The 12,209-nt window shown below is 38.6% G+C and overlaps 1 protein-coding gene across 3 annotated transcripts in view; it reads left to right on the top strand.

Moving 5' to 3' along the window:
* LOC124299087 (retinal-specific phospholipid-transporting ATPase ABCA4) overlaps positions 1-11,151 on the top strand; it is a 57,915-nt gene extending 46,764 nt beyond the window's left edge. For 2 of the 3 annotated variants that reach the window (XM_046752031.1, XM_046752012.1), the window contains 15 exons: positions 194-386; positions 465-662; positions 742-1,281; positions 1,370-1,548; positions 2,009-2,276; positions 2,359-2,458; positions 2,619-2,761; positions 3,963-4,172; positions 4,625-4,805; positions 5,464-5,576; positions 5,664-6,489; positions 6,583-6,731; positions 6,875-7,057; positions 7,801-8,044; positions 10,578-11,151. In XM_046752031.1, coding sequence (XP_046607987.1) covers positions 194-386; positions 465-662; positions 742-1,281; positions 1,370-1,548; positions 2,009-2,276; positions 2,359-2,458; positions 2,619-2,761; positions 3,963-4,172; positions 4,625-4,805; positions 5,464-5,576; positions 5,664-6,489; positions 6,583-6,731; positions 6,875-7,057; positions 7,801-8,044; positions 10,578-10,724 — 3,674 coding nt within the window. In that variant the 3' untranslated portion in view covers positions 10,725-11,151. Of the gene's footprint in view, positions 1-193; positions 387-464; positions 663-741; positions 1,282-1,369; positions 1,549-2,008; positions 2,277-2,358; positions 2,459-2,618; positions 2,762-3,962; positions 4,173-4,624; positions 4,806-5,463; positions 5,577-5,663; positions 6,490-6,582; positions 6,732-6,874; positions 7,058-7,800; positions 8,045-8,302; positions 8,453-10,577 lie in introns of those variants that run through there. The other variant, XM_046752023.1, reaches the window with a different exon arrangement.
* Positions 11,152-12,209: the final 1,058 nt, after the last annotated feature.

The following is a 12,209-nucleotide window of genomic DNA, read 5'->3' as shown; positions in this document are numbered from 1 at the left end:
TTACTGTACCGTCACGATGTCGTCGAGGTCAATTTTGCTTACATACTAACATAATCTGGCTAACTTTCTACATTTACGCTGTGAAGTTTTTATTGAAAAGAATGTGTAATCCATGCATGAAAATACATCACAAGTACTTCAATTACAATTCTTGTTCATCCATAATTTGTACTTTTTTATCGTGACATGGCAGATGTTGGAGGTGACACCAGCAGCTTACATGAAAACGACGAGAAGCAAACCGGAGTTCGTTTCGATGAGGTGCGAAAGGTTTACCAAACGGAAAGTGGAGAATGTGTTGCAGTGGACGATTTTTCCATAAAATTAATGGAGGGAGAAGTGACGACTCTTCTCGGAAGAAATGGCGCTGGGAAAACTACTGTGATGTGGGTCTGCTTAGAAGTATTGAATATCTGTTAGGCTATGAAGCTTAAATAACATATTTATGCGCTTTGAATTTTTAGTAAAATGCTCACTGGCATGGAAGCACCAACCAGTGGACAGATCTGGCTGCCCAATAGCAGCTCTAATAAACCTAACATAGGAGTTTGTCCCCAGAACAATGTTCTTATTGGATGTCTTACTGCTCGTGAGCACATGATATTTTACGCAAGATTAAAGAATAATGAAGTCGGATATGATATGGATAGAGACATTGATACGTGCGTATATTATGTGGAACCGCTTCAAAATACTTAGCGTATATTGTTTCGATTGACTTATCTATCTGTATCTTGATAGGATGTTGACTTCGATGGAATTGAATGGGCAAGAGGACGAGCTCGTTTACAGACTTTCCGGAGGCACACAGCGTCGCCTATGTGTTTGTTTAGCGTTTCTCGGTTCACCGACATTGGTTATTCTTGATGAACCCGGTGCTGGAGTGGATCCAGCAGCTCGTCGGAGAATCTGGCGTTTAATCGACAAACACCGTATTGGAAGAACCGTTTTGCTGTCTACTCATCACATGGACGAAGCTGACATGCTGAGCGATACCGTAGTCATAATGCACAAAGGAAAAATTCTCTGCAGTGGTTCACCGTTGTCATTGAAATCGAGTTATGGACATGGTTATAAAATTACCGTATGTTTTCCGTTGCAAGACTCTAGGACTAGAACTATAAAGGAGAGAAGAGATGATTCGCAAATGGTATCAGAACCTTTGGAAACCTTGATGACCGTTCTAGAAGAAGTAGTTCCCAATACATTGCTCAAAGGTGTGAGTAATTCAGAAGTAAATATAATTATACCCTTCCAAAGAGCAAACGGAATCGCCAATGAGTAAGTAACATGAATATCGTACAACCTATCCAATAACAGAGTTATTACGTACCCTCGTTTGCTGATACAATTTGTGAATATATTTCAGTATGGTGGAAGTTATGAAAATTCTTGAAGATAATCAACACATAGCGGGGTTCTCTCACTTTAATGTAGAGTGTGATACACTTGAAAGAATTTTTCTGGATATGTGCACCCATGCGGACAGCGGGCAGATGTACCCAAAGCCCACAAGTTTGGAAAGCTTGAATAGTATTAGCAGCATTGGTAAGAGAATCATTGATCAACTTTGAACTTTGAATTTTAAGTGATTGTAGTAAATAGTATACTTTCCAAATGAATTCTACTCTTATATCTTCTCAGAACACATGTTGAACGTGAAAGTAGCTACTACGAAATTGCTATTTTCAAATTTCCATGATATACTTGAATTGCCTTGTTGAACTAAGGTCGTATCACTTGAGATATAGGAGACTTGATTCCTGCACGCCGTTAGATCTGTAGTGGTAGACTACAATATACTAGAACCGTACAAGAGTAGATATTCATTACAGGATTACGTTCGTAATTTGTTTCAACATTTAGCGGCCGATATCTAGTGGATAGTTCCTTCCAGAAAAATAAGACTTGGGCTACGTTTTCAACTTACTCGGAAGTACAAAATTCTAGTCTGTTGGTGGTTTTTTACGAAAAAGTACACTAAAACTTTATTGTTTGACTGCTGCAGGACTTGCTAATCCTCCTGACGACGTTGACTTGATTGATCATGAACCCAAGATGCCGCAATCCGTGATACGACAAGGTAAAGCTCTGTTGAAAAAGAGATGGTGGCATTTTTCACGTGATTGGTGTGCACTTCTTGCGGCACTAGTTTTGCCAACCTTATTCGTCGCAGTCGCAATGGGCTTTTCTTTGATCCGACCGCCTTCCGACAATCAACCACCTCTATCTTTGACCCCTGAACTATACAACGCTCATCCATTACGTTTTTACAGGTTTGCAAAATACTTTGAGCCCGCCCTGATCGCATGATCGCCCATCTATTGTACATATTTTTTTATGAAATCGAAATTTCAGCATTGATAATACCAGCGATAAATTCCATGGAAGCATTTCGCTGCAACTGCACAACCGTTTTGGGGACGACTATGCAGGAGCTTGGCAAACTTCACCGAATGTATGAATATTTTCATTTATGTTAGATATATACATACATACATACGAACAGAAATAATTTTGTATGTATAATATTCAATTTAAAATGTAACAGCATGCGTTCCGAGCTTCAACTCATCTCTTATAAAACTACCTATCAATCTTAATAACACTTACAACAGGACACGCAAACCTGCAAATGCCTCGACGGTGATCAAGTTTGTTACGGACTTCCACCTCCATATGAAGGTTTAATCGAAACTTTTCCGGGTCGTCCAACACTTGACTGGATCGTATCAACGCAGCAGCAATATATTGAGAGAAGGTAGGAAAATACTTTATAGAAATTTTAGGCTCTGATAATTCAAGCGTTACAAATATTACTGAAGAGTTGCTTACGTACGTTCATAATCATAGTCAATGTGTAGCTGATGAAATCGTCTTTGATGTCATCGCAAGAGTTTTTTCGTAATATAAGTTGAAGATACGACTAGGAAAAAGAAAACACGTTTGACTTCACGCATTACGTTGTATGTAACAACGAAAGAAATGCTGGGATGCAGATGGGACATTTATTTATAGCCTCAATAGAAACGAAACGTCTTATTTCGTCAAATTCTGTCAATATTATAGAAAGGTTAAGGAGATGTATTAATAACAGAGTATGAAAAATTTAGGAAATAAAACGCAGCGAAGTGTCAAGAACTAATCTACAAATATAGATACACTTCAAACTCAGCTTCGCTATCGCGAAAAAGCTGAAAATAATTCTTTTCTTGTTAATGATTTGCATGCGTAGCTAGTTTCGTTATTTGATCCTTTAGATGTCTTGGCATGTTGAAAATTTTTAAAAATCCATATGTTTATAAATTTTTAAATGTGGAATTTTCTTTAAACCATGTGCCCTTCTACGAGGGAGGGGGGAAGGGGGATCTGGAAAATATCCGTGATAGACGGCACGGAGGAAGGGGATTCAAAAATTTCCAAAGTAGAGCTATGTAGTTTATGGACAGCCTCTTAAGTCTAAGATTTATCTTGATACATCTCTCAAACAGCATCCGTACATCAAGCGTAACACTAATTTCCCTACAGTTATAGCCTGCCTTTGTAAGGATCAGATAATTTTATGAAAAAAATTACATGAACTGTGAATCACATTCTGATTATAATGATATAATTTTTATGAACAAATCATAATGATTTATTCGAAAATATACGACCGGCAAAATGTGTATTTATTCCTGAATTAGCTATAATTCTTTAAATGCAACTGGTACTATATTCAAATTTCATTTCAAGCGCAAAAGCTGCAGTGAACCAGTCACATTATGCTTGATTCAGGCATACCTATTGCTACGTGCATATCATAGAAATTGTTCTCATAGCTATTAATATAAATTATTTCGAAATTTTCGAAAATATGAATCCAAAAAGGGCCAACGTCATTGAAATGTTTCATAATGTACTTTCATCTATTCTCAAAATTTCAGGCAATCAATAATATTTCTGATGTTGATTTCCTTCAGGTATGGCGGATGGTCCTTATCGCACATGGAGCCGGAGAATAAGACAGGGCTATTCGTGGTTTGGTACAACAATAAGGGACACCATTCATTACCGGCTTACATCAACGCTCTCAACGAGGCAATCTTTAAAGCAAATGGAGCGTCAGGTCATCTGACCACAATAAATCATCCGATCAAGTTATCCAGAGATCAACTTAACCGTACCAGCTTGTGAGTAAGATGCAGCGTATATATTTTGAAGGACAATAGCGCATAGTCAAAGGCCACTATCAAAAAAATAGGGGGTTATACACAATATTGAGTACCCGAAGTGAAAGATTTTTTGGAGTGATGAACTGAGAGTATACATTTAGAGTAGTCGTTATTTTGCATTGGAAATAATTTTTTCGTTTTCGTAAAACTCATCACTGTATTACACTCTATCTCCTTTTATTTTGGTGTAATAAAATTTCTTCATAACCTCTGTTGTGAAAAGTGGAAAAACAATTAAAAAAAAGTCAAATCTGCGAAGCAAACGACGTTTGGGTTGTAATATTTTCCTATAAATTTGAGTTGATTTCGTTTGTCATTAAATCACTAAATAACTGCCACGAATATGTAGATCTAAATGATTAATCTTGATGATAGATCCAGTTTTCTTAATAAGTTAAAATTTTTTGCAGACTTCAACACGTGGCTGATGTCGGTGTGGCCCTTGTATTGCTAGTGGCTTTTAGCCTCGTTGGTGCTCAGGGTGCAAAGGAACTAGTTCGGGAAAGACTCTCTGAAGAAAAACGAATTTTCTACCTAGCCGGAATTCGACCATTAACTTATTGGACCACTGCGCTGATTTGGGACATTCTGGTACATCATTTTGTTCTTTGTTCTTGGAGAGATATACATTTTTAAGAGACCGTAGTCCTTGTGGAAAATGACCTCGGAATGCCCAAATCTATTTGTTCGCATCGGCCAAAGTATTTTCTGACATATTAACAGGACAAGGACAACTTTCTTCCGAAACTCTGAAAAAATATATTTATATTGCGTCATTTCTTCTGTCCATTATTTTTCACACTTGTTTTTCTGAATCATAAGATACTGGCTATTCGTCTTGGAGCATAAACAAAATATAACGGTCTTTACTGACTGACGGTAAGTATTAGTCATAGGCGCTAATCAAACTCCTTGCCAATATGGGTCGTCGCATCATTATTGGATCGACGCAATTATTTCAAAATTAATACCGAATTCAACGCAGTTGCCAATGAGTTGCAGTTGTTGTGACGCATCCATACATGATTATAAACTATACCAGAGCCTGCGAAATTGGGCACCTGTTGAAATTGTACCTGAAAAAAGTCAACTTGATTAATAATGTATCAAAAGAGAGTCACGACTCACCTGTTGTTTATTCGATATTTGTTTAAATATTGAAATACTGTTGAAAAATTTATCACTGATTCATAATACCATCAAATGGAAATTTGGAAATACATGAAATAGAAGACTTAATTTGTTACAGGTGTTTGCAGTATCAATTCTCCTAGCGGTGATAGTCTTCGAGATATTTGGACTTCCTGCTTACGTAGCCAGAGATAACCTTTCATCAGTTTGTGTTATTTTGTTTCTTTACGCGTAAGTTTCAAAGAATATTGGGGAGATGGAAGTGTTTGAATGTTTCTCAAATAGATTATATCAATGTACATGTTATGATTTTTGTAGGTGGGCAGTGATTCCATTCACGCATTTGGCGGAAAAAATTTTCGATGATGCCAGTCTCTCAAACATGGTTCTTTTCTGCCTGAACACTTTTATCGGAGTCTCATCGCTGGCAACGATTCTAATAATCGACATTCTTGGAAAAACTAAAACCGCTGAAGACTTTAGAAACTTCCTTCATCAACTACTACTAATTTTTCCCCAGTACGCTCTTGGAGATGGTCTCGTACAAATGTCAAAAAACGACATTACTGCTAGTCTTTTGGAAAGATTTCACATGAATACCTACAAGTCGCCACTGAGCTGGGAACTTCTAGGTCCGCACTGCCTTTATCTGTTCGCGGTAGGAGCGATTCTCTTCGCGATTAACTTGGTTGTTGAATGTCGCACGCTACCAGATATTTTTAAGCAAAAAGTCGTGTATCGAAACAGTGAAGAGGACGAAGATGTAGCCAGGGAGCGGATCAGAGTCGAAAAAGGACTCTGTAATGACGTATTGAAGACAATTAATCTTCGTAAGGAGTACAAAAGTGTTGCTGGAAAGAATGTTGCCGTCCAGGATCTCAGCTTTGGAATCCAGGCAGGAGAGTGCTTCGGTCTTTTTGGCGTTAACGGAGCTGGAAAAAGTACAACCTTCAAGATGTTGACGACAGAGATTATACCTACGGCTGGTGAGGTTGTTATAAATGATAAAGAGGTTGGGTCTGGTCCACTGTGCTCTGGAGACTTGGGATACTGTCCTCAGAGCAACGCTCTGGACCCCTTCCTTACGCCACATCAATCTTTGACTATCCACGGTGAAATCTGTGGCCTCAGAAATGTTCCGAGGGTAAGAGTCAAATGGTTCTTAAAGCTGTAAGAAACTTTGGTAAGTGGGATCTCGCATCAATTTCTATTAACTCCGCCTCTTAATTTTTATCAGGCCGTTGAACTCTCTATGAAGCGTTTCGATCTTATCAAATATGCTCACCAAAGAGTAGCGAACCTTAGTGGTGGAAATAAGAGAAAACTATGTGCGGCCATTAGCACTATGGCACCGACACAAGTCGTTCTAATGGATGAGGCAACTAGGTAACCGTTTTTTTTTATATTCCTATCCTTCTTCATTCAGCATTGTCCACTATTGTTGATTTCAGCTCTCTAATTTTATTATCAAAATGTATGAAAGTTATTTTAACTGCTTTTCTGTAATGGTTATTTCACGTTCACTATAGTGGCATGGATCCAGCAGCAAAATACCTGGTTGCTAGGGCAGTGAAGTCTATCCTCAAAAATCAAGGTAGCGTGCTAATAACGTCTCATAGCGTAGCTGAATGTGAAGATCTTTGCACCCGCGTCGGCGTTTTGGCCAAAGCAGGCCTAAAATGTATTGGATCGCCGCAATACCTTAAACACAAGTAAGAATTGAGCTTCCTAATTAAAAGATTCGTTATTCATGAATTAATTTTTTTTTATAACGTGTGCTCTCATGGGCTCAGTAATAACAGTTATGGTTATGATAAAACTGTTTCAAGACGAGCAGATTTCCTAAGTCAATTCTGAGTGGTACCTTGATAAAAAAATAATTTGTATTTGTCCAATTCGAATGGTATTAATATTACCGATTGTATTAGCGTCACGCTATGGAATGAGACTAAATAGAACGGGGTGACTTGGGTTCAAATGCTCGGCGCGTCGAGGAGAACCTGAGTAGTAACAGGCAAAAATTGTAAGACTGGTCATGTAGTTTAAATGCCGGATCAGCGAGCTGAGGTTTGAATTCGGTCCGACTAAATCTGGGCAAGGTTTTTTGCAATTTTTCTTGCCCCCTTAACATTTTAGGATGACTTCCGACGTATAGTGACAGTTGCTAACGCATTCCTCCCTCGCCCACACAAACTAATTGCTTATGGGGACGTACTCAAAAGGATATGGCATGTTTTGTTATGATTATAATTATTATTATGATTGAAGAATCAGGTATTAATCGTTACCATTAGATCAATGAAGACATGAAAACATCAAGCAAATCTGTCGTAAATCTGTAGTAAAGACAACTTGACGAAATCTGAGACTCTGCTCTAATTCCGATGTACGAATTGTGATCTTTATAGATCCTGATAAAATTATGCAATGGAATCATTTTATCTATAATTTATAGGTATGGAGAAGGCTACATCGTGTCCTTGCGGTTCAAAAGCCCCACTTGTTTAACAGATCTATTGAAAGCGATAGCCACGCACCTTCCAGGAACTAGTATTGCTTCCAGACAGGCTCTCGCTGCTCGATTTTTGGTACCACGTAATCATGACATGAAGCTGAGCACAGTCTTCGCAAAGGTCAAAGATTTGGCACGTGAATTGAATGATGCGGACTATACGCTTACTCAGAGTTCACTAGATCAGGTAACTGCTATTTAATAATCGTATGTACGTCCACTTTTGGTAGGTCTAAAAAATGTAAAGCTTAACGATAACGGGTGCAATGAATTTCTTCGAATACCATTGGGATGAAAATCATAAGAACAGTCTACTAATTTTCTGAAAATGTCAGATTTTACGAAAACCTTGTCAGATCAAATCCATCATATGTAGGATGCAGTGATATTTCTCGTAATATTCGTATGATACCAGTCATATAACGTATATAACGTATGATACCAGTCACACCAAGCTTAAATAAGGGGGTCACAATCGACTTTACTTGGGTGTTCGTCATTCCGTCTTTGCCGACGAAGTCGATGGTGGATGTCAACTCATTGAAGAGAGGGAAAGATGTTTACAAGAGTCGGGAACCATTCTTTCACCCCAATGGCGATTAAATGCCCTCCTCGTCTCGAACCCCCTACCAAGCTCCTTTTCCTCGGCCTATCTGCTTTGTGCGTAAGAACAGGAACGACATACAAACTATAGTGTTGACCCAGACTATGTATTGTTTTATGTCTTTTAAGCTGAAATTTTTTTTGAAGTCTTTACTACCATGATCGATAAATTGATGGAAGGATTTTCTAATACGGCAATTTTCAAACGATAATTAAAATTTCACGGAAGTCCCCCCTGAAGGAAATTTCTTTTAGGCGAAGCAGAAAAGCGTTATAATGCTGTCTCCGTGAAACTATATTGAGACACGAAGTATGTATCTGAAAGATGTCTTAAAAACTTCTAACAAAGAAGCTACCCTGAGTAAATCTCTCTATGCAGTGGGCGCTAGATATATGGCCCTGCCGCGGGGCCCAAGGAGAGGAAAATTCTCCGAAACGGCTAGTTGCTAATCGCTCCCACTGCTGGCGTCGAAAGCGCGAGCCGTGCGCGGTGGGGGGTGACAGGCAGCGCAGTGGGAGATGGGTGAGCTGAGGTGGGGGATGGCCATTTATCTAGAGCCTACTGTATCATGTTGCGAGTGAAACTGGCGAGTTACCCTTTGGCATGCCTTACTTTGGAGGGAGGTTTCAGTCCCTTAAAGCTTAATGGCTGGTAGAAAAAATACGTGTCATTTAGTTTTTAGTCTACTATAACATATTGCAAAAGAAATCAAATCGGAGATATCGACCTGGAATACGTTCCTTGTAAGACCGGTCTTTTTTGATAACCTTTCTCATCGTCAAATAGATATTCATCTAGAAAAGGGCTAGTAAATCGCAGTATGCACACGTAGAAGCCTAGCGAAGCGGTCTGAGCACGTCATTCGTAGACAATATGTTTCAATTTGTTTCATTCTAATCTACGAACGAGAAAATTAACAAGTGTGATTGCGAAGTGTCTTTTCCGTTGAACAGTTCATTATAAATGAACACTAAACGGTGTTCCGCACACTGTCATATTTCATTGCTGTATACGTCACCTTTATTAATTCATGTGATTCCATCTGTAACTTCTTTCAATTGAGAATTAGCTATTTTCGTTTTGCGCAAATTTCTTGGCCTACATCGATACCAAGTAATGCTATGGTATACATAAAAACCTAAGCCATAATATTACATTCTAGCGATCTGTGTTTGGAAATTCTTGTAACAAGAGATAATTGTCTTTTTGTAACACATGCGTGAGAAGTTCGACCTCGCGCAAAGTACGCGCGGCGCGCTCGATTCCTCTATACATCGAAAACGGTTAGCTGATATTTATTCATCAATGAACATTAGATAATGAACATTACCTAACAGTTTTCGACATCATCTAATAGTTTTATGACAGCCTAACGACTTGGCAAATGTCGGGGAATCGGCCGCCTCGCCCGCCCTTTTGGGTACGTGGGGTTGAACTTCCAGTTAAAGGTGCTACAAAACATAGAATACGATACGCGTGCATGTGACCCTTGCACTCGTTTTTTTGTCACTCTCGCTTCGCTCGGCCGATTAACTACACTCATGTAAGAATCACATACTTCGTGCACTTGTATAGCATCATGCTATTAACCTTTAGAGGGCCGGACGGTTCCTTTTGAAGCCAGCCGGTATCTCGAAAACTGCACTGGATGTGTTAACTATTTATACATATACATAAATCATACCTCTAAAAAGTATTGAATTTCGAAGGGAAAATACCAGCCCTCTAAAGGTTAAAATATCATACAAATTACATCTCAGAGACGTCCCAAAATAGTAAAGGATTTCTTCAAAATGTCTATTTGTTCACAACTAAAAGATGTCAGGAAATGTAGCACTTATCATCTTTCCGACATCGTTCAGGCATCACTTATTGAGAGCTGTCGCTTATGAGAAACTGGAACACATCTTTCTGGATGGGATTGTAGGGTGTCTTAGAAATATGTTTTAGGCAGTAGGTGTGTTATCTGGGGTTATCCACCGCGAAGCTTCAAGCTCTCCGTAAGACCAGGCTGTTTATTTGTATAAATAAGTTTGTATGATCTTGGAGGATAATACAGTTGACACTAACATCTACATCATTTTTCTAGAAAGAAATTTTTAAACTTTTTTTACAGGTTTTGGTGAACTTGTCAGAAGAATCGGATGACGAAAGAAATTTTGAACATGGAAGTTCAAGTGACTCGCAATTGTATTCAAATCTTGACGCCATTCATATGAATACTATGCGGCGTGAACGGTTTACCGCATTACCTATTAGTTGATCATAAGTTTATGCATACAATATCTACAGCTAATGTTTCGTATGTAAGATTTCAGGTGAAACTCCATACTGAGTATAATGTGTTTTATACAGCACTTACAATTGGTATACATACACCATTCGCATTGATTAGAGTGGGTTCTGTATCAATGGTAGGGCAATCTAGAACGCTTAGCTTAACGCACAGAGCCAATGAATAGCTCAAAAGACTCGCTTCGCAGAATCCTTATGGTATATGCTTACAGATATATAAATGTTTTTATTCTAAATGGAAATTCAATTATTCTATTCGCTATATGTACTTATGACGTAAAATTGTTTGTATTATTTGCTCAAGGCCTGTTGAATTTAATCAAAGAGGCTGTTTCAGATGTTTGTCATTTTTATATTGCAACCAAATATTTCTGAAATAAAATTTTTCCTTATAATTCATGCGTTATTTATCATTTTCTTGCCTGCAAATATGTAGGATTTGTGGAGATATGATGACACACGGGTTAAGATAATACGTATATTAAATCATGTTCGGTTGTACATCAACTAAGGTATGGTGTAATATCGGGCAAAATACATCAAAAGGGAAAAAATGTTTTATCGTTAAGAAATCGTAACTTACACGCCACCATAATTGATTATCTCTGAGCAGTTTACTGTCGAAAGCTCAAAACTGAAAAACGAAGCTGGTGTCTCACAAATATGCATATACTTCAAGGACAATTTTTCGTTTTCCACAATCAGCCTGAAAATGAAACTTCGTCGTTACTTTTCCACGTCTGGCAATTTCAGTTTTGATTGTACATTTAAATACATCAATTCAATCTTTGAGGCCTGATAGGGCCGTATCCACAGCACCACTGGTCTCCAATCGCGTTATATTCAAAAATACTAGTATCCAAACAGGATTCGTCCCATTCATATTATAGATTGAACAATATCTTTCAATCTAACTATGTTTTACGCGTGTTTTTATGACTGCGATCCGTACTTGAAGTAGCCGTTTCTGCGATAGTACGAAAAACGTCATCGTCCTGGTATGCGTTGGTCAGCGTCCGTCGTCTTTGTTTATTATTTTGGGTTTACGTAGGTCACTGTCGATGTTGACGGTGGTCTCGATCAGCTGTCCGTTACAGTTGTTGTCGTGATTTGTGTATGTTACGGGCACTGTTGATATTATGCGTTCTTGAACAGCTGTCTGTTACGCGGAGGCACGCCCCTGGGGGGGCAGGGGGAGGGGGGGGGGGGGATACTGAATATTTGTTTGGATCAGATAAAAAAAAAAACCCGAAGGTGCAGTGCAAAGATTAAACGAAAGATGCAACAGGTGGTTCTAGAAGACAGAACGCAAAGAAGCCCGTGTCACTCAAGTACTCGCATCCAAAGCTCGGGGTTACCTTGAAGAATATACCGGAAGAATAAACTCGTGTACATACACTATCAAAATGTGATAAACGCGCGATAAATATATTTCGCATGCAGAGGGCGCCAC

The sequence above is a fragment of the Neodiprion virginianus genome, chromosome 1, assembly GCF_021901495.1.
Source record: "Neodiprion virginianus isolate iyNeoVirg1 chromosome 1, iyNeoVirg1.1, whole genome shotgun sequence".
NCBI classification, from domain to species: domain Eukaryota; kingdom Metazoa; phylum Arthropoda; class Insecta; order Hymenoptera; family Diprionidae; genus Neodiprion; species Neodiprion virginianus.
This window is presented reverse-complemented; position numbering and strand designations above follow the sequence as displayed.